This window comes from Phoca vitulina, unplaced genomic scaffold (genome assembly GCF_004348235.1).
Source record: "Phoca vitulina isolate PV1807 unplaced genomic scaffold, GSC_HSeal_1.0 scaffold64, whole genome shotgun sequence".
NCBI lineage: Eukaryota > Metazoa > Chordata > Mammalia > Carnivora > Phocidae > Phoca > Phoca vitulina.
Genome location: NW_022589767.1, coordinates 4646859 through 4669140, shown reverse-complemented (window position 1 = coordinate 4669140; position 22282 = coordinate 4646859). Strand labels below are relative to the sequence as shown.

The following is a 22282-nucleotide window of genomic DNA, read 5'->3' as shown; positions in this document are numbered from 1 at the left end:
TTACATACAAGGCAACTGATCAAGTAAATAAATATACTGAGGATGATGGGAACAAGATTTCTCGTGACAAGAAAGAGGGGCATCAATATAGGAAGAGAAAGGGCAAGAATAACCATATGATGTTGGCTTGTGAGGAAGTCATCAGTGTGAACTCATGGTTTCTGATAGAGATAGATAATAGATAAATAGATATAAATGCATGTGTGTTTATACATGCTCATCGTGTATATGTGAACATTCATGTGTTTCCTAGATCTGTCCACTGAGAAAGCCGAAAAACCACAGCCTTGCAGCAAGGAGCACACTGAGCACCCAAATCTTGGTTTCTAAATACCAGTCTTCAATAAAAGGAAGCAGAGCTCCTTGGGAAAATGGGTGATTCCAGAGCTCAGGGAGAAAAAGTTAAAGATAAGCCTGAAATATCTTTGATAAGAATTCAAGGAAGTTCTCAACGAGTAATAAGAACACGTCAAAAGGACAGAAGAACCATCCGAAGCAGCTCCCACTAGCCAAATCTGGGATAATCTGAGTACCAAAATAACAATGACAGTAATGGGATTATAACCAATTGAGTAAAATAGAACTCCACGAGTTCTTACAAAGAGAGGGGAAGAAAGTGGGGGAGGAGAAGGTAATGCTAACTAATAAGTATAGAAGAAATGGAAGAATTAGAAAATCACCATTTGACAACTATCAGAGTAACAACAGAAGAATTATGAATGAATGCTAAAACTAGTGAATAAAAGTTAGATGAGGAACAGGATATTAACATAGTCTCAAAATATCTCCATTCATATACTATATTAATTACTTATTAAAACACAAAATACTTATTAATTTTATAATGGAGAAACTTGCCAGACAGCATCTTAGCCATTTAAAAATTAACATCATCAATAATGGGACAAATCAACATCTTATGACTCCTGAAATAATGCACTGAGGTGAACTGAGCAAAACTTCTGTGGTATTTCTCCCCAAAATATATAATTTGAATCTAATCATGAGGAAAACATCAAACAAACCCAAATGAAGCATATTTTACAAAATGGTAGGCACTATTCTTCAAACTCAAGGAAAGATTGAGGACTGTTTCAGATTGAAGAAGACTAAGGAGACATGTAACAATTGATCCTGAAACTAATAAAAAACATTATTGAGACAATCTGCCAAATGAACAAAGTCTACGGATTTAACGGTAGTATGCTATCAATGTTAATTTCCTGATTTTGAAGGTGTACTGTGGCTTGGTACAAGTGTTCTTGTTTTTAGAAAATACACACTGAAATATTTATGAGTAATGGATCGACAGGTCTGCCACTTAATCTCAAATAATTAAAACAACAATTACACATCCATAATTTTATATATATGCACATGCACACACACACGTATACATACTCACAGACAATGAAAAGGCAAAAGGTAAATGGGGCAGAATTTAATAATTGTGGAATATCAGTAAAGAGTAAAAGTTGTGTGTATGATTTTTGCAACTTTTCTGTAAGTTTAAAATTATTCAAAAATAAATGTTAAAAAGACACTTTTCACATACACTGCTGTAATTTATTTAACATCTAGATATTATTCTTACAGAAGGGCTTTTGAGATTATCAGTCATCCTGTTTTTTAGACAAAAAAAATGTGATTATATATGGTACATATTATTTGGTAACCTGCTTTCCCCCCCCAAAATATCACAGACATCTTTCCATATTAAAAAATATAGGTCTGTAGCACAATTTTTAATGGCTGCACAATCTCCCACTGCATGGTTATAAATAATTTATTCAATCATTTTTCTATTATTGCATACTTAAGGTTTCAGATATTTTGCTATTACGAATAATACTTCAGTAAACATCCTACGGTTACATCTTTGCATACATCATGACCTCATTCCCCGGAGCCTTTATTAATTTTTCTGCTCCCATACTCACACGTAATCCACGTTCATTGTTAAAAATTCAAACATTACAGAAACTAAAAATTCCCCCATTTAAAAAAAAGAAAGAATAATTCTTGCACGTAACAGAAAAATAATAATCTGGAAGGCCATTATAAAAGATGACTGACAAACGAAAATGGAATTCAAACACCACGACTGCAAATTAGTCAGAATAATGAAAAATATAACAAAACACATACACCAGAGAAGTGGCTGGCACCGTGATGTCACATTAAAAACCTGATAATAAATGTTTTGACTTATAATGAGGTTTTCAGGGGTAGCAAAAGTGGGTGTACTAGAAACCCAGGATATATTACATTGTAGATGCGTAATCAATATAGTAGCATGACCAGCAGAGGAGTTGTCTCCTATCTGTCCCCTCACATCCCTCCTACTAGTGCCACACTGAGGAGGAGAAATGGAGGTCGTAGCCTGACCTTCTGCTCGTCATTCCCAGCTGAAAAACAAGTGAGGCTGTGCTGATGGAGTGTGTTCACTGACAGGAATCAGAGAACCTAGCCACAATGGGAAAGGCCTGTGTGATGAGAATGTAGATCCAAGGAGCAGAGGGGGTGACACTGCATCTGTTTTAAACAGCATCCCAAACAGTTGACAACTGGCTCTACCTTCTGCCTCCCTGTGTCAGCAGGAACTTGCATCTCTAGTGTTTTACTTTTCTCTATTCAAAATTATCTTATTTCTCTCCAGCTTCCACCTATAAGGAAAGTAGATTCTTAATTTTGAGGCTCCTGGCAATCAGTTAGGTTTTCTGGAAAAGCACTGCTATAGACAAAGAAAACTATGTGATTAGTAAAGCTTTCATGAATACAAATTATGATTTAAGTAAAAATCCAAGTGTTTAAAGACCATGTTTCCTATCTAAAAGTCATAAAGTAGATTTCCTTTTATACTTAATGCTATTCAAAGACACTTAAAAAATAATTGTTAATGAATATATCTAAGCAATTATTTTTTGAGTACCAGAAAGATGTTCAACACTGCAAAAGAATGGCCTGAAAATAACTCTTAAGATAATTATATGTACAGTAAAACACTTAATATAAATTGTATAGCAACCTTTGAAACTTAAAAAGTCACAAAATGTTCAAGAACAGTTTTCATCCACCAAGGTAACTAATTAATCTTGTAAGACTAAAACAGAGATGAGCTAAAACACCTGGTAGTAAAATAACCTACAAGAGATAAAACACACACATTTTGGTCAATAGTATTTGAAGTTTTAAAGAATCGTAGCCTAAAAACAAAAACCATAAAAGCCTATAGCTGCCATAAGTATCTCCAGAATTTTTCTGTTATAAACAACCCCCCAAACAGAGAAAACACAGATTATAGATTATGTGATTCCTCCCCAAACAGTGTCTATAGATTTAAAGATTGCTTTTCTCATAAGATATTATGATTAACAGCTCTACAAAAGAAAGAAAAATTCCAGTTTCTTTTAAGAGATGTTCCTTCTACCATCCTTCCTGTGCAAAAACAAGCAAATAAGAACAATAAATTGTTGCCCGGATGCAAGATTTTTAGGATCCACTTCATAAGACACAGCAACAGACACTGTGGCATTGGCCCAAATATTTCATTCTCTCACCCTAAAACTCTTGATAGTGTGAGGCATGTACTCCACAAACCAAGTTTAGGAGAGCAAGTCAGGGCTGAGGAACTGAAGAGGATAAAATAGGGCTCTGGATACAGGACACAAACAATATTTCCAAGTGCGACACTGAACACACTATGCTGAAAAATGTCACGGAAGAAGCACCTTTGGGGTTGTGTCTGATGGTGCTCCAGTAGGGAATGGGTTTCCAATAACTAGTAAACTCAGCTCTAGGTCCTGAGCTCAAAGAACTGGAAGATTCTTGAAAGAGGCGGAATCTGATACCATTTCCAAGTCACTGGTAATATATTAAGGTAAATATATGCAGCAGAGAGAGGTCATAAAAAAAGTAAAAAATGAACACCTCTGTATTTACAGAGCATGGAATGCATTTAATTTTCAAAACCTGTTCAATAAGATTTATGAGATGATGAACCCCTTCTGGTGAATGCTTTCTTCAAAGAATTGTTTAAAGAAATGCAACTTAGATGTCAACTTTAATATCATCATGAAAAAATACTGTATTACAGGTCCTTATCAAGGAAATAATACTCCCAGACAATGAAAACGCCAAATATATAAGTCACAGGCCATTATAGCTCTAAAGGACTGTAGAAATCATTAAGTTTTATCCTCTCATTGGTAGCTTATTTAAATGGAGGCAGAAAGAAGTGAAGTGTTTGCCCAAGGACTAGGTATAAATTAGCAAAATTACAAAGACTAAAATCCAAGTCTTTGAGAGTTCTACTTCATTTACTCAATACACGTACTATCATGGTTACTTCCCTTGATAACACACTATCAGCACCAGAAGGAGAAGGAAAGAGAAGAAACCGCAGCTGGTATGGAGGGATTCATCTGGGACGATCGATTTATATACGTTATCTAACTGAATCCCCATCATAAAGTGTATGCCATTATTCTTATTTCACAGAGAAGGAACGGAAGACACACAGAAGTAACTTGCCTAAGAGAAAACAGCTACTAATGGTAGCGCCCGGATTCCAACCAAGGTCTGTCTGATGCAAAGATGTGCTTTCAACCCTCTAGTCTCCCAGAGTTATGCTCCCTTCTTACTCCACAGTATATTTGTTCTGGGTCAGCTCTGGGTCTGACCGCCTCCAGTCATGACTGGCTTATATGCTGGCTGCCTGGCTGGCTGGCTGGGTGCCCCCACCTCTCTCCTAGTCCAGCCCAGCCTTCCCAGGGAGAGGAAAGCCATCCTCTTCCCAAGAGCCTAAGAGGTAGATGTACTCTCTGGCTAAACTTGCCGCAGTAACTCTTTATCCCTTAAGCCTTCTGTTACAGCTAACTGCAGATCCAGGCTAAATAAATAGAAACACATAGGAAATACTATTTGTACTAATTAACCAACATATAAATTCAACAATGCTTCAAGTACCCTGCATCGAAACTATGTGGAACCAAGAACAAGGAGTATGTTAAAAAAAAAAAAAAAAATAGATGCTCCAAGTTAGCGATTCTCTACGACTATAGGATGGTGTGGGGGCGGGGGTGGGATCAAAATCACCTGGAGCAATTTTCACAGCCCAGGAATCTATTTCCCTCACCTCCAACACCCAGTTCTGATAGCACCTACACTCAGGGAGGGAAAGGCTAGCTTCTGGAAGGAGACGACTGGGGGCAAGTAATTTGAAAACATTTGTCAGAGAATTCTGAGAACCAGCAATATATTCTATGCCCTATCTAGTTACAACTACGGTCCCGAGGGATGAGTTAGATGGTGTAGGTGGTGTCCATTTCTGTGCCCGAATAGAAAAGACTGAGGGAAGTACAGGCAGGGAAGGACAGTGTGCCATAACGAGCAAATCAGGATCTGGTGGTAAAAAGCTTACCAGCAAAGGGCCAGGCAAAACAACAATAACAAAAATGTTTAAATAAAAAGGTATATGAAGTCAAAAGGCACAACAGCCTGAACTGTTAGCCAGGGGGTGGGTCATCTCGGAGATTTCCACAGCTCAGGGAGCATCACTGTGCTCCAGGATAATGCAGTCACCGATACCACGGTTCTGAAATTAAACTGTATTTAAGAGAAAGCGTTCAAGTCAAATATTTTTTAATGGATTTCTTTCTAAAATGGCTAGATTCTCTGACTGGATCAAGAGTCACTGTTCTACTTATGTAAAAGTGATGCATGAGGGGCGCCTGGGTGGCTCAGTCGGTTAAGCATCTGCATTCGGCTCAGGTCATGATCTCGGGGTCCTGGGATTCAGCCCTGCAGCAGGCTCCAAGCTCAGCAGGGAGTCTGCTTCTCCCTCTCCCTCTGCCCCTCCCCCCTGCTTGTGCTTAACTCTCTCTCACTCTCTCTCTCAAATAAATAAATAAAATCTTTAAAAAAATTATAAAATGATGCATGAAAAGCAACATGGTTTAGCGGGTAAATAGAGCACGAGTTCCAGAGTCAGCAGATGTAGGTTCCGGTGCTCAGGAGGTTTTGTAGTCTCCAGCACAGGGAATGTTGCTGAAACAGGTGAGGACAGGGAGAGTACGCAGAGTTTGAGGAGAAATTTGAGAGTTTGCTGGGACAGGACCTGAGGACCACCAACACTTCAGGGACGACAGAGGAGGTAGAGGAGCTCGCAAACAAGGCACAGGGACGCAGGAGTAATCAGAAACATGGAAGAAAACCTGAAGAATTTAGGGTCATGGACAGCATGACAAGAGAGTGTTTCCAGAAGGAGGACAGTGCACTGTGTCAAATGCTGAATGGCAAAGCTAAACAAACAACTGAAGAATATTCCCTGGACACAGGAAAATAAGAGGTCATTAGCATCTTGGTTAGTACAGATTCGAGAGAAACAAATACATATGACTCTTTTAAGAACTTTAGCCACGAAGGGAAGAACAGAAAGGGAGACTTAGCTGGGGATGAGGGGGAATGTTGGCATGTGAGTTTTTTTTAAATGGAGAAGAGAAGCTTACATATGTTTAGATGCTGATGGGAATGAGCTAGTAGAGACAAAGACTAAAGGCACAGCAGAAAAAAAATGGCCGAGAAATGGAGTAAGGCCTCCGAAAATGTGGGAGGAAATGGGAGCCACCGCACAGCGGAGGGACTGGACTGAGGAGAAAGGGAGGAACAAATGAAGACAGACCCTGCTGCAAGGACCCTGAGGGAGTTCCTGTCTAATGGTGTCTGTCTTCTCTGAGAAGTAGCAGCTAGGTCTTCTGCTAAGGGGGAATGGGCCTCAAGGTGAACAGAAGAATTAGAAGCTTGAGGAGAGCAGAGATTTTAAACTGTCACCAGGGAGAATTCAAGAGGAGTACAAGCCCCCGCTCCAGTCTCCTCTTTGAGTTCACCCCGGAAACTGTGGACTCTGCGGCCATGAGAAATGATTAGGATACACTCTGAATGGCCAGCTTTAAAAATAGGATTCTTTCTTTTGTGCTTCAACCAGTGCCCTACACACCTCAGTGCACAGAGGAGAGGGACCTGGATTTGAATGTGTATTAGCCTGACAGACATTTCTGTCAGCACATTCCAAGAAATCAATTTTAGGCTCATATTTTAGTAAACAGCTAATAAGAAAGCGTAACACTGAAAAATATAATATGTAATCAAATTGAGGCAAATTAAGACAAAATACTGCAGTGAAAAAAGGCTTCAGTCATTGCAGGTTTCTATTCAGAATTAAATTTCTAGTATTAAATGTTCTTTTTCAATTTGTTTTGGGTCAAGAGGTTATTAACACCATAAAAAAGTTAATAGAAAAGTATGGTCTAGGACAAAGATGTGTTATTATATTTTGCATGAATGCCTGTTATTAGGAAATAATCAGTTCCTAAAAACAACCATTGCTAGTTCATTAAGGGACAGACAATTACATCAAAACCCATCTCCTATTATATTTTATTTCCCAATTAGTATTCTAGAGACAAGAGCACAAGTTATAATAGAAACTACACTTCTATGTCTACAACTGTTTAATAAAAGACATAAAGGGCGGGGCGCCTGGGTGGCTCAGTCGTTAAGTGTCTGCCTTCGGCTCAGGTTATGATCCCAGGGTCCTGTGATCGAGCCCCGCATCCAGCTCCCGCCTGGCGGGGCTCAGCGGAAGGCCTGCTTCTCACCCTCCCCCTCCCCCGTTTGTGTTCCTGCTCTCGCTGTGTCTCTGTCAGGTAAATAAAATCTTAAAAAAAAAAAAAAAAAGACATAAAGGGCATATAGTTTTTTTTTTTTTATCTAAATCACGTAGTTTATTTCCAAATTTTTTTCAATATTATGCATATTCATTTTTTTCCCTCTTACTCTGGCCTGAAATCCTAACTGAAATCTATAACTAGAAGGAAACAAGAATCAATATATAGGGATAAGGGACATCTATTTAAAGTATGTCTTTTAAGAATGATTGCAATTGGCCAAAGCTCACATGAACCATAAAAAAAAGGAACAAAAATCAAAAGCACAAAAAGATATTTATGAACAGTCAAGAATTTAAACAGGGTAAGGATTAAAAATGTTGATGAGTATAGTTGGGAGTATGGGGCAATAGGAATGGCTTTAACATTTTTTTCTAGATCATTCAGAACTGTGGTATCAGTGATTGTGATGCTCTTCGAGCTGCTGAAATCTCTGAGGTGACCCACCCCACAGTTAACAGTGCTCTGCCTTTTGACTTCCTGTTTCTTTTTATTTAAATATTTGTGTTATTGTTGTTTCACAAGGCCCTTTGCTATTAAGCTTTTTACTGTCAGACCCCATTGAGCTCCTTATGGCACACTGTCCTTCCGTGCTAGAACTCCCCTCAGTCCTTTCCATCTGGGCACAGAAATATACACCATCTAACTTACTCAGAATGTACGGGAACGTAGTTAATATTCTAAGCTAAAAGACTACATTTTCCGGCCTCACTTGCAGCCAAGGTGGCCACATAACTCAGTCTGAGCCAAGGAGGTAGACGCAAAAATGCTGTGGGAGGTTTTTAGAATAGGACAGCCCTTCTTTCCTGTTATTTGGGAGATGGGTGGAAAGGCGGGAGCATCAGAAGCCACCTTAGACAATGGAGTGCCCTTAAGTATGAGGGTAGAAGCCACACCCTTTAGAAGTGGAAGATCAAAGTAGCATAAGTCACCAAGGACTTTGTGGGACTGCCACAGTACCCCTGAAATACCTACCTCCAGGCTTTATTTTCTTACACAAAGAAAATCCCGGAGTTCCAGGATTGAGCCCCATATCGGGCTCCCCGCTCAGCGGGGAGTCTGTTTCTCCCTCTGCTCCTCACCCTGCTCATGCTCTCTGTCTCTCTCTCACTCTCTGTCTCTCTCTCAAATAAATAAATAAATAAAAATTTTAAAAATAGATATCCATGAAATACTAGCAAGTCCAATATGTAGATTAAGAAAAAATACATTAAGTATAATCCTACTTTTTATTTAAACTTTTAAAAAGGGTGTCAGTTGCATGTGTATACATGAAGAGAAAAAAGTCTGAAATTGTGTATTATACTGTTATTGAGGTTATTTCTAGTGGACGAGATTATGTAGAACATCTACTTCCTTTATTACTGGTTAGAATTTTTGTTTTTAACAGCGAGCAGGTATAACCTCTGTAATTAGAATAAAATATGCCACGTATTTGATATTCACATATCTAAAGAGATAACATATTATTCTGGCTTTATCTTATGATTTTATTAAAAATTTTTAGTTGAACTACTTTTATAATGATTTTTTCAAAGTAGAAAATTATACTTATTTTAGCTATCAACAATCTCTAATATACAAAATATATTTAAGGCACAGGTCAAATCTATTTTTTTAATATCTAATTATAAAAACAATAGCTTGTTATTGAAATGGGTAATGTTTTATCATAATTGGTGTGATAGTAAATCATGAATCCCAAAGGTAAATATAAAATAGTATCCATAGGAATTATGTGTAAGAACAGTAGGAGTGAAAACAGACTTAGCATACTCATTACTAATCCCACATTCTCAAAATCCACAAAGATTAACATTAAAAAAGGGAAGTTTCCTCCACCTATTAAAATAAACTTTGCATAAATGACTTGCCTAGAGTGATTTATGTATTGAGTAATAAAATAGTAGAGAATAGAATAAAAATTAATAACCTACTGCATAGAAATAACCACTCACCTAAGCACTCAAAGGGATCTAAAAAGTTCATGCAGGTGGGCAACTGCTTAGGATTTATGAGGGGAACAAGCCATGAGCAATACCAGCCATGTTTTCTCTGAAATTCACCCTCTAATCTGGTAACTTGTAACCTAGAACGATTCCAAAACATGCTGCCTCTTTTCCAATCCTCACCATTTGATTCATGCAGGTAAAACTTAGTCTCCCTTTTAGGTAAGGACTTGCACCTACCTTCCCACTGGCCAGTCAGCACCAAGGTCCTGTTAATCACCACATCGATTTCCGTAGCTCCATCTTCCACAGCCAATCTGATCTCTTCCAATCGTGTTTTTAAATGAGTCTGTCCAGCTGGAAAGCCAGTGGCCACTAGCAGAGAGAGAAAAAAGAAAGGAGGGAAGGAAGGAAGGAAAGAAGGAAGGAAGGAAGGAAGACAAATTTCAGTTGGTAAGTATCTCAATAAGGAATTTCATACAAAAAAAACAAAAAAACAAAACAGCATTTTGACCAAAGCATTAATGACACTAAAGAGCTTCAGCCTATCTTACAAAGCGAAGTGCAAAGAAATAGAATGTCATCTCATATAGTATTGGTGTTAGGATGAATATTAGTATTTTATAATTTGAAAAACCTGAAATTAAGTTTCTGCAGAGATGCTCATGAGGGGGCTTTAAGTAAATAGAAATTAAGAAAATATGTATCCTCACAGTGATAGTCATAAAACAGTAGCTATAGCCCTGTCTTGATGGACACTGGTTAATTATTGATCCTACTCTTAATTAAGTTGGTTACCACTGTATTCTTGATTTAATCACTCACATTTATAGCTGTTGCAACCAAATTGCAATACAGGTTCTTCCCACTGCCTATCTTAAAATGAAGACCAAGCAGATGAGAATAAAGGGAAGCAATTGCAAGAGGGAAAAAGACCTAATATTGTCCACAAAACTGGGGCGGGGGCGAGTTGGGAAGAGCAAGGCCAAATACAAATTTAAAAAAAAATGAAAATACAGCTACACTTCTGAAAAACCATTAACATTTTTTACACGTGCATCATTAAGTCCATTTCCATTACTAAAGATAACCTTTTGTATTTCCTTGATGTTATTAAATTCCTTGGGTCTGCTATCTTAGAGGAAAGCATGTTTCCCTGTTGTATAAAAGAAAAGCTGAATTGAATGAGGCTGATGAAAAATTTAAGGTAGCTGCCACTTTCGGAATCTTCACAAATAGCTTGTATATCAATACTATGTGTTTCTTTTGATGTATCCCTAATAAAATAAATTAATCATCTTTTTAGACTCCTTTTTTAAAGAACCAAGATATTCCTCTTAACATCTTCTAAAAGTACAATCTAATTTTATATCTATCCATCCATACACACTCACACACACTCACACACTCACCTACACAGAAGTTTTAAAGACTCTTTTGTCTTTCATGCCCAGTCCTGTTGAGTCTATCTTAAGGGAATAACTCCTGAACATACTCTCTTGTCTTTACCTCCCAGGCTTTGGAGTGGCACTCCTCACACGTCTCACTTGGACTGTGATAAGTCTCCCTAACTCCCTGTCACCCCACTCTACTGGATCCACGACCACCCCCGTAACTCACTACATCATGCAGCGGATCATGACATGCCTTTGCTGAAAATCTTGCAGTATCCTCCCCAACACCAGAATAGAGCCCAAATGCCACCACCAGGCCATTTTCCCCTATGTGATCTGGCCCCGATCTACCTTCCCAGCTTCAACTCCCAGAGCCCCCTTCCACCCCCCACTTCATCCCAATTCAGATCCAACAATGACAAACTACTTGTGGTTCCCTGAATGTGCTTCTGTGCCTTCACAGAGGCTAATTCCTCTGTCTAAAATGCCATTCCCTGTCTCACCAACACCGTCAACTCCCCCTTCCCCTTTGAGACCCCCAGCAGTTATCATCTCCCCTGTAAAGAATTCCCTTACTCTCTGAGTGTCACCAACCTCTGCAAAATAAATCACTCCCTGCTCCGAGTTATAACTGTACCTCTGCGTATCTTTATTGTCATCTTTTACATATATATTACTACATATCCTGCATTATGACGTTTTAAACTTGCTTATTCCTCCTAAACAACCAAGTTTCCTTAAGGATGGGGATAAGGTTCTATATTCTTGGGAATGAATGTGGTCTGCTACTTAGGAGGCAAGCAGATATGGAGAGAATGAGTAAATAGAAATCATTAAATATATAAAGCTAATTAAAATCATAGTATAAAACTGTATATAAAACCCCCAGGTGTCTGAGTTGAAGAACTGGAAACAGGTTGAGAGACAAGAGCAAAAGCCAAAACAATTTTACCGGAAGCCACTGGGATGGTACAGCCCGAGGCCTTCAGCGCTTTTACCGCATCACACACCCGCGCGGGGTAGACACAAACAGCAGCGGTCGTAAGGCCTGTGACGAAAGAAATCGTAACAGCCTGCTTTATGGGAAGTTCAACTTGAACAATAGGCTTTTAATTATTTACACCACCACCCTGGCAGAAATCAAAATGAGAGGAGAAATATCCCTGTGACGCTGCACTGAATGAAAAAGTTTTGACTCCCTAACATTCCCTTCCAGTTCTTGACAATAGGGATCTTTTTCTCCTTGTTCAAGACACGGAATAAAATAACTGTGATGCACTGGTCTTGGAGGTCAATATAATGCCACTTTTTAAAGATTCCTAAGCGGTAAACTTAATGGTCTTGACTCAATGAGAATATTGTATTTCATGTAGGTAACAAAATCCAGATTTGTACAGCTAACAGACAGTGGATGAAAAAAGTGGATGAGAACCTGACAGGGTAGTATAGCAAAATGACATTGAACTGATCCTATTCCCTCTCTTGCAAGAAATAATACAATCTGGATCTGGAGCCCTCACCTGGAGGAATAAGCTCTTAAATTTAAAAAAATCAAATAAAAATCAAACAGCCACTATAAAACAAAGCAAGAACATAGACTTCTATAAAGTTGCTACTTTCAACAATTTTGTATAACAATGCCTATACATAGGTGGTGTTTTTATTGTCAACCCAAAAGACACATAATAAATATTTTTCAAAAGCTGTGGAGTTGTTTAGCTCTATAAATTATCTTCAAATTATTTGGGATAAAATACCTGCATTGGGCCAATGCAACATCTCCAGTTGCATATTCATTACTGACAGGCACTCGGGAATCATGAAGCATCCCTCCATCGAAAGATGTGGCTCCTAAAATCAGTCCAGTGAGTACCATGACACATGGTCTTGGAAACACCCTTTAGCCTTCCAGACCTCGGTTTCCTCGTTTAGAAATAGGGGATCAACTCTCAAAGGTCTCCTCCATTCCTAAGATGTTAAGATTCTAAACTTAAGGCAACTTTAGAAAGTCCTTTCTTTCAAGTATACTAAGAGAGTGAATATAACTTTTTTTCAAAAGATTTAACCTAATATACGAGCACGCAATATTCCCCATTTGCATTTTATTCTCAAAAGTATTTCATTTACTCACAGAAAATACTTTATGTATGAGATGTGATTATTAAGTAATGAGACTGGCTTTTGCACATGTGGCTAGGGAATGAGAATCAGTATTTTAGAGTCACTAGATAGAAAATTTCCCACACTGAAGAACTGGAAAGAAAAATAAAGAAACTCTCTACCAGAAACTTTAATCCAGGATGGAAAGAACTGACCTAAAAATGAGACTCAGATTCTCTCCCTGCTGTTTTTCAGAGAAGAATCCCAATTATTTGTCTATGTACACAATTCTACCGTGGATTTTATTGCTGTTATCATTTTAGCAACTGAATCTTCTCAAATCCTCTTAGATTTAGTGATCAGTACCATAAAGAGGTAAACACAGACAGATTATACACAATGATGTTACCTTTATCATGCATATTTAAACTTTTTAAGAGATCTTCCCGGATTGGATACTTGGCTTTATAACAGAGCCTTTGAACGTTGGAAGATGTGTCATCGCCTGAAAGTGTAGTAAGATCTATAAAGGTAACGGCTTTCAGGAGCCAAGCAGCCTGGTTTAAAGAAAGTAAAAACAAGATTAAAAAAAAATTCATCTCCAACCCAGTTAGTTAGTGGAAAATCATTAGACAAACGTGGGTGCTAAAATCTGACGTCTACCCTGTCCTAAGGCATGTCCTTCTCACATGTGATATAAACATTGCTCAAGAGTGACCAACAAGATGAACACTGCATAGAACAAAATAAAAGAGGGATACAGAGTAGCCTTAAAAATTACTATTCCTGGGTGCCTGGGTGGTGCAGTCAGTTAAGCGTCCAACTCTTGATTTCCACTCAGGTCGTGATCTCAGGGTTGTGAGACTGAGCTCCACATTGGGCTCTGGGCTCAGCACGGAGTCTGCTTGAGATTCTCCCTCTCTTCTCCCCCTCCCCCATGCATGCTCTCTCCCCCCTCCTAATAAATAGAATCTTTAAAAAAAAAATTATTTTTCCTTCCATAGCTATCCCAAAGTGAAATCCCTAATAGATCAAGCCTCTCCACACCAGACCTCTCCATCTCCTCCACTAGGGGTCCCTGATGGCTACCATATGACAGAACCTGGGAAAAAGAGGGTCTCTATCTGATATTTTACCTCCAGCCTTGGGATCTGGGATGAGACTCTTTAAAAAAGAGTCTCTAATTTTGTTGTTGTTGTTGTTCGCTTTAATCCAATTCCATTTCTAAAACAATATTCATAGTTCATAACTCATTCTAATGAATTTCCTTTTATCTTTCAATTGGAATATTTCCAAGGATGAACAAAATGTAAAATGTCATCCTAAAGGATTCAATCACACTATTTTGCCTCACTTGTGAAATGAACTCTGAATTCCTTTTAGTCCTGTGATGCATAGCACACCTTTGGTCAGTATACACTGAAGGCTATGCTGACCACAAGTACCCTATGAAACATCACTTTTTGAGTTTTGGGAAATGATTTATGAAAATTAATAGTAAGGTAAACACAATGGTCAAAGGAGGTCAACTCTTATGCCTAAGTGCCTCAACAGCAGACACACCAGGTTTAGATGTTATGGTTTAAAAATTAAAATAGAAGACAACCAAAGAAGGTATGTCTAAGGAACTGAATAAATGTGTTGAGGAAATATGCCATTTAATTCACTCATGAATAAAGATGCCTCAAATTCATTTGCGGCTTTGCCACTCAAGAGTGATAAGATTTTTAACTTGTTTGGATAAATGTGTTATCTTTCTCCAACCCATCATCATCATATATGAATTATTAAAATAAGTCATGGACAGCTGCAATCTTTTAAGTTTAGATGCATCTTGAGTGAAATTCAATACTGTGGCCTTGAGGGAAGAGACCAGGCATTGTAAACCACAGGAACAGAATGCTCAAGAAGAAACCTTACTTGCCACTCCTTTTTCACGGTTCTGCGAGCCTGGATTTGTTCTGCACGCCTCAGAACTGCAGGTTGATTCACTTGTATTTTGGAGATCCAGCTAAGGTCTAAAGGGGAAAGAGGAACACTTCTTATTAAATATATTCACCTATTTTTACGTGGTCCTTGAAAGGATATATCATTTTGCATCAAAGCTGTTTTTAAAGCCTATGCTTCTTTTTTGCACAATTACAAATAAAGAACCTTGTTGAAAGAAACCCAGCCCTGAAAAGCCATTCTTCATGTAAAATCAAGTACATTTGGAACTGGAAGAACCTGTATTGATTCATTACATAGATATGTCTAACAGGGGAGGAAAATGTTGTATTACTCGTGCCACGTGCCTCACTTCTGACAGCAAAGACTTATTTGTAAGTGCCCAGTGCAGGAGAACAAATGATTAATAAATACTTAAGTGAATTAATGTTGGGGCTTAAAGGAATCCTTGATCACTACTCCCCTTACTGATAAGATTTATATCTACTAGATGCTGATATGATATGATATGATATATGATAAAGCCCATGCTTTCCTCAAAAGGGACTTTTTCAGAATGTATTAGAAGTTACAACATTGATAGAACAGAAGTTAGAAAAAGGGAAAGAAAAAAAACAAAAACCAAGGTGTTCAAAATTCTGGGAGACATCTCTATTGCTTCTGTTTTAAAAGGCTCTTCCCTACCCCGATCCTACCCTCCATCTCTCTGAGTTAAATGTAATTTCTATTTTAAACCCAGCCTACACCTTAGCTTTTGTGAAAACACTGCCAGATCCCCAGAAAGAGCTAACATCTGGATACAGCTGTACTATAAAACTGGGATTTAGTTCATCAAGGAGTCATGGTAAAATGGTCTCCTGTCCTTACTATATTGTGAGTCACGATCTTATCTTTGAGTGACTAACACCAAACACAGGGTGTATCTCAATTGTATTTCACTTTCCACCAACACTCTATCACAACAGTGACTTCACAGTAAATTGAGCACTTACCCATTTACCTTCTATAAATAACTTCATTTTTTTTTTTTTTTTTTTAAAGATTTTATTTATTTATTTGACAGAGAGAGACACAGCGAGAGAGGGAACACAAGCAGGGGGAGTGGCAGAGGGAGAAGCAGGCTTCCCGCGGAGCGGGGAGCCCGATGCGGGGCTCGATCCCAGGACCCTGGGATCATGACCTGAGCCGAAGGCAGACGCTTAACGACTGAGCCACCCAGGCGCCCCTAAATAACTTCATTTTTATATCCCTCAAGCACCTTCTTCTTAGAAGAGCCTTAAAAAACTACTGTGGAAAAGGAAATATGCCCCAATTATCCATGATGTTCCTTTCTGCAGTTTCAGTTACCCATGGTCAACTGCAGTCCAAAAACAGATGATCCTCCTTCTGAGGCATCAGAGGGTCATAGCGGCCTAACGCTACGTCACAATGCCTATATCGCTCACCTGATTTCCTCTCATCAGACAGGCATTTTACCATCTCACATCATCACAAGAAGGGTGACTACAATACGATAACATATCCCGAGAGAGATCACATTCACATAACTTTTATTATACCATATTGTTATAACTCTTCTATTTTATTATTAGTTACTATTGTTAATCTCTTACTGTGCCTAATTTATAAATCAAAATTTATCATAGGTGTATATGAATAGGAAAAAATACAATATATATATAGGTAGGGTCCAGTACTGTCCAGAGTCTCAGGCATCCCCTGGGGGTGGTCTTGGAACACAGGTAAGAGGGGACTACCATACACAATTCTCTATAATGTGGAGGGGAAAACGCTAATTGCATACTGCACTACGTAACCAAACTAATAATAATAATAATACAGTATTTGCATCCACCACAAAAATAAGACCATGTTTCTACAAAAGACATTCTCTCTCATTTCCAATTGATTCTTATCAATATTAATATTGTAGAAATTCCAAGTCAGAGTCTGAGTGATTAATAATGATAGGCTTATTTAAATACCACTGAATAAGGAGCAGAGTCTGGGTGCTTTTTTTTTTCCTAATTAAAATATTTTGTTAGCTGAAATCATATAACAAAACAGAGTTTTATCATTTCAATCCATCTGCTCCTCCAAGACACTGTATGGTTTCCTGCTCATCTGCTGAGCTAACATCACAGAATCTAAGGTCAAGCAAATGGTATCTGCCTCTTCTTCCCCATCCAAAGATGGGTTCTAGGTAAAGCCCAAAGAAGTAAGACCAGACTCATCCTAATTTACAAGACCTATAAGAACCCCTCTCTACCCAAAGGCAGGGGAGATTCTTTTTTATAAAAAAAAAAAAAAAAAAACTGTTAATCGTGATTAGGTTTATGGTAAAGATCATTTCAGACAATCAACGAGGCAGAGTTGTGTGAAATACAAGGCTCACCACCAAGCAACTGTTGACAGTGGCCAAAAGAGGGAAGCCTGTGCTGGTGGGGCAAGGCTCTGAGGGGCCGTCCTTTATCCATCATATGACCCTTCCTGGATGCCCCTCCCCACCTCCTCTCTACTCCCCACCCACACGACCACCGTAGGAAGCCTGGCTACTGGAGAGACACCTCCGGCAATCCCAAGACTTCACCACCTGGCTCCCTTTGCCCTCGTAAGACCCCTCTTCTCCCTTTCTGCCCCTCCAGCCCTGGGGTACAGCCTTTCTAAACTACCAGGAGTTCACTGGCAATTATGTCACGTTCCGTCTCTGGACCTGTGCGTGCTGGTTATTCCTTCTGCCCTTCGTTATCTTGCCAACAGAGTGAACTCCCACCCACCCTTTAAGACTTAGTTCAAATGCCACCTTCTCTGTGAACTTCCTCTGAACCATGCAGGCTGAGCTATTCCTTTGCTTCTATGCACTTAATGCAACTTTACAGTCTACCTTTAGTGACGGCCCCTTATACTGAATGCACTGATTTGTCAAAATGTTTCAGTCCCAACAGATTTTTAAAACTCCAAGCAAAGTGCCTGACACGTGGGTGGCATTCAATAAACAAAATGAATAGTTCCCCGAGACCAGAAATGATCAAATTCTGGGCAATATCTTTCCCAACTGCTTTTTCTAAAAAAAAACTTTTAGTGTTGACGTCCCTCCCCGCCAGCTTTATTGAGGTATAATTGACAAAAACTGTATATGTTCAAGATATACATCTTGATGTTTTGATATACATCTACACGGTGAAATAATCACCACAATCAAGCTAATTAACGTATCTATCACATCACACATTTCCCTTTTTTTTTTTTTCCTTTTTTGAGTGGGTTGAGAACATTTAAGATCTACTCTCTCAGCAGATTTCAACCAAACAATACAGTATTATTAACAATAGTCACATTGGAGGTGTCTGGATGGCCCAGTCGGTTGAGAGTCTGACTCTTGATTTCGGCTCAGGTCATGATCTCAGGGTCATGGGATCGAGCCCTGCGTTAGGTTCTGCACTCAGCACGGAGTCTGCTTGTCCCTCTGCCTCTGCTCCTCCCCGGGCTCACTTTCTCTCTCTCTCTCTCCCTAATAAATAAAGAAGATCTTTAAAAAAAAAACATAAAACAATAGTCATGGTGCTGTACACTGTATCTCTGGAACTTATTCACCTTGAATGATGGAACTCTGCACCCCAACTGCTTCTGATTAAAGAACTTGTGGATCTCCACAAGAGAAGCTGGGACTGAAGCATGAACAGAATACCTGAGGGCATCCACCTTAAAAACTAATTTTTAGTACAATTCCCCACCAAAGATTAGAACCCACGAGGCCTGCTCTCACAATTCTCAGACACCACTTGCCAGAGGTCCCTGTGAACCACCTCCTGGAGGATGTAATAGGATTACTCTTCTTGCAATATCAGCCTCCACTGTTAAAAATATCATTAGCGGTCATAAAATTATCCGGCCCCATATTTAATCCAGCCACAGAATTTGCCTCTGTGACCTCCCATGGTAATGAATTATATAAGTGACTATCTCATTTTATTAGCACTTAATTTGCTACTCTTTAATTTCATCAAATAACCCCTGTTCTCATATTATGGGGTCTGGGGAAAAGAAAGGACTGATTGGCCTTTGTTATGTCCTTCATAATTTTTAATATTTTATTCGAGTACCCTTTAGCATCTCCTTTCTAGGAGAAGTGATTCTAATGCACACAATCTCATCAGTACCATAGAATCTTCTCTTACGGGGGCCAAGAAGTGTTTCAAGTACACGTGCCTTTGGGGAGAAGAGACATGAAGCCATAATTGGAACAATAATACTCTTTTCTCAAAATTCTCCCGTGAAAAAATATCCTATTGTGTCTCTTAGTATGTCATTTGGGTGGCTTTCGGGCCCTTCTGTCAGTTATAAATTTGTTCTCAAATACTCTTCTCACAATTTTTTATTATTATTATTTTTCCTATGTCTCAGTGGAGACAAATCACTTCCCTACAAATCCACCATGTGGTCTTTCTGCCACGTCCATTGATGCTCCCATGGATGTTCTCGTGCTTCTTCACAATATTCCTAAAACACGAACACCAAACGATAACTCTGTGAAGGGGGGTTTATTTTGCATTTTGATTTTACCTTTGTTCCTAATGGAGAGAAGTAAATTGTGATATGTTACTAGAGATTGTTTTTTCCCAAATTTGGGAAAAGAAAGATTAAATTTCCCATGTTTTCTCTTTTCATTCTTTTTATTTTCAATTCTAATTTGCAACTTCCTGGGAATCAGCCACAACTTCCCATATGTGCAAGTGCCCAGCATAGAAATAGTTGCTCAATAAACCCCTTGCATCACAATACATCTATTTTTTACCTCAGACACTGAAACCAGTGAAATATCAACTTGATCATGTCTAGTCTTTCAATCTTAGCCTTGGAAAAGGTTAGCTTGGCTAGAAAAAAGAGCCCTGGATGTCAGTGCATGCCTGATCCATTCAGGCTCAGAAGATACTCAACTTCTATAAACGAGCAGACTCGGCCTTGTCCAGTTCCTAACCAAAGACACAAGACAGAAACCATACCGGGAGCTTCATCCTTACTAACAGGTAGAAACTAGAATTTGTTTTCTTCCCAAAGTCTAGTCTACCACCCCATAAGCCCCGGGTGAGCTCTCTAGGGCATCTATGCCCCCAGTGGACACGAGCCAACTCTTCTAACACTCTACCGTGTAAGCCCAATCCTTAGAACCCAGAGAGATGGTCTAGAAACAAAGACACCAACAACTTGACAGCATATATTGCCACCGCTCACAGAGCCTTACTACTATGACATCTCCCCACAGCTGCTCTGACTCTAATCTCCAACTCCCATCCCACATACATTCTCCATCCCTAACCATTCTTTAGGATATCAATCCAAGTCCAGGTGAGTGATGAGTTTACTACACCCTCTAAAATACTTCAATGTAGATTTCTGGCACCAAGCTAAAGGCCAACGTGATCTGCTCACTTGTTCCTTCAGTACCAACCTTGAATATTCTCTGCTTATACTCCTCTTCCTTTTGACTGTCATTTCCAGTATGTCTTGTATCCACAGCCACATGGATTATAACATTCTCAGAACACATCATCACAGTGGAACAGAGTCTGGGTTCACATTACAAGATACGTGTGCTCTTGGACCTGGCTTCACATAGTAGCATCATGTGGGGATTTTAAGGTCTCCCTCCTTCCTCTTACCCTTCATCCCTCCTTGAGACATTAGCCCTTTCCCGGCTATCGCTGCTCTTTACTAATCAATTTCTGTCGATTACTCTCCTTCTCGATCATCAGCTCATGTCTGTAGGTTGATCGAGGCACTAGAAGGAGAACCTAGTCACTTATTCTGACATCAACATACTGTTCAGTGCAGTCCCCAGGTTGCCTATTTCTGTTCCACTTGTTCCCAGGATGCCCTTCACCACTCAGTCACCAGCCTCCACAGTTCAGCAGCAGGTGGTGGCTGCAGTTAGGTAGCTAGAGAGCCACGAGCCCTCAGCAGAGGGAGGCGCCCATGTGCAAGTCCTACCGCCTCTGCATTTAGCCTTTCTGGTGTGCAGGCTCCGTGCAACACAATGCAAGAAACACAGTGGCCTGAAATAGGTTGCTGCTGTCCAGACAAAGCTCAGGGAATAACGCCACCACCTGGGGGAGTTGAATTAGAGAAAATATAAGCAAACATATGGGGACAAAGAGCAATCAATGCGTTTAACCAACATCTCCAACTGGTCCCACTGGTCACATCAGTCAGGAATCTTTCAGTTAAAAATGATGAAAACTGACTTTGGTGATGGGACCAAAACGGGAAGGATGGTAAAAGCTCAGATAACTGAGAAGAGATTGGAAGAACAAGCTCAGACAACAGACAGGAACCGAAGACATCAATACAGAGACAAAGCTAGAAGAACAAGGCCAGCATTGATCAGCAACAGCCTGGCCAAGATTTCACAGCAGCGGCTGCAAACAACACCACTGCTGTTTACCCCAACTCACTCAGAGCCTCAAGTTCCATGGGAAAGCATCCGAAGCCTGACCCATGCATGCCTGTGGGGGGCAGGGAAGAGGGAAGATCCACTCCTTCCTCTGTAGTGCCTCCAACCTGATCTACGTTCTATAGATAGAATGACCCAATACTAAGAGGACGCGTGTTGGTTGCTGGCCAGGCAGAAAATGACAAATTTCTATTACAATGAGCGTGAGTTTGGAACATGCTAGATGGGTTGGCTTCTCTTGGAGATGCATAAAGCATTGGGCACATTAGACTCTATGACAAAGTCCCACAGGAAAGAAATCTCTCGAATGGTCTTTGATTCGGCATTTCTCAAACACTTGACCACATTTGGCTTTTTCCCTGGAACATATGCTTACCACACTGGATGGACAGTAAGTCAAGTTCAGAGAAAGGGAAAGTCAGAGTAGGCTCATCCAGTTGTCTAAAAAAAACTCTTAGATCAAGTGGAGATGTGCAATTGATGCTAAAGCAGAGGTTCTCAGTCTGGAGACATCTTTGGTGCCACTTGCACCTAGTGGGGTGGAGGCCAGGTAAACATCCTACAATGTACAAGACAGTCTCTCAATAGTGTAAGTGCCTGATACTAAGCTTTCTAATTGTAGCATAAGTGCCTGACCTTAAGCTTTTGATTGCTGAGGGATCCATTTCAAAAGACATCCATCCAATAAACATATGGCCAGTCGTATGACACAGC

General features: G+C 39.5%; 1 protein-coding gene across 1 annotated transcript in view; it reads right to left on the bottom strand.

The window, feature by feature from the left end:
• The window catches only part of DERA (deoxyribose-phosphate aldolase), a 119562-nt gene that overhangs the window by 52429 nt on the left and 44851 nt on the right, over window positions 1-22282 (bottom strand). The window contains exons 2-5 of the mRNA XM_032391742.1: window positions 15091-15188; window positions 13580-13727; window positions 12023-12118; window positions 9917-10051 (exon numbers count right to left, since the gene is read on the bottom strand). Of these exons, the coding sequence (XP_032247633.1) occupies window positions 9917-10051; window positions 12023-12118; window positions 13580-13727; window positions 15091-15188 (477 nt within the window). The remainder of the gene's footprint in view (window positions 1-9916; window positions 10052-12022; window positions 12119-13579; window positions 13728-15090; window positions 15189-22282) is intronic.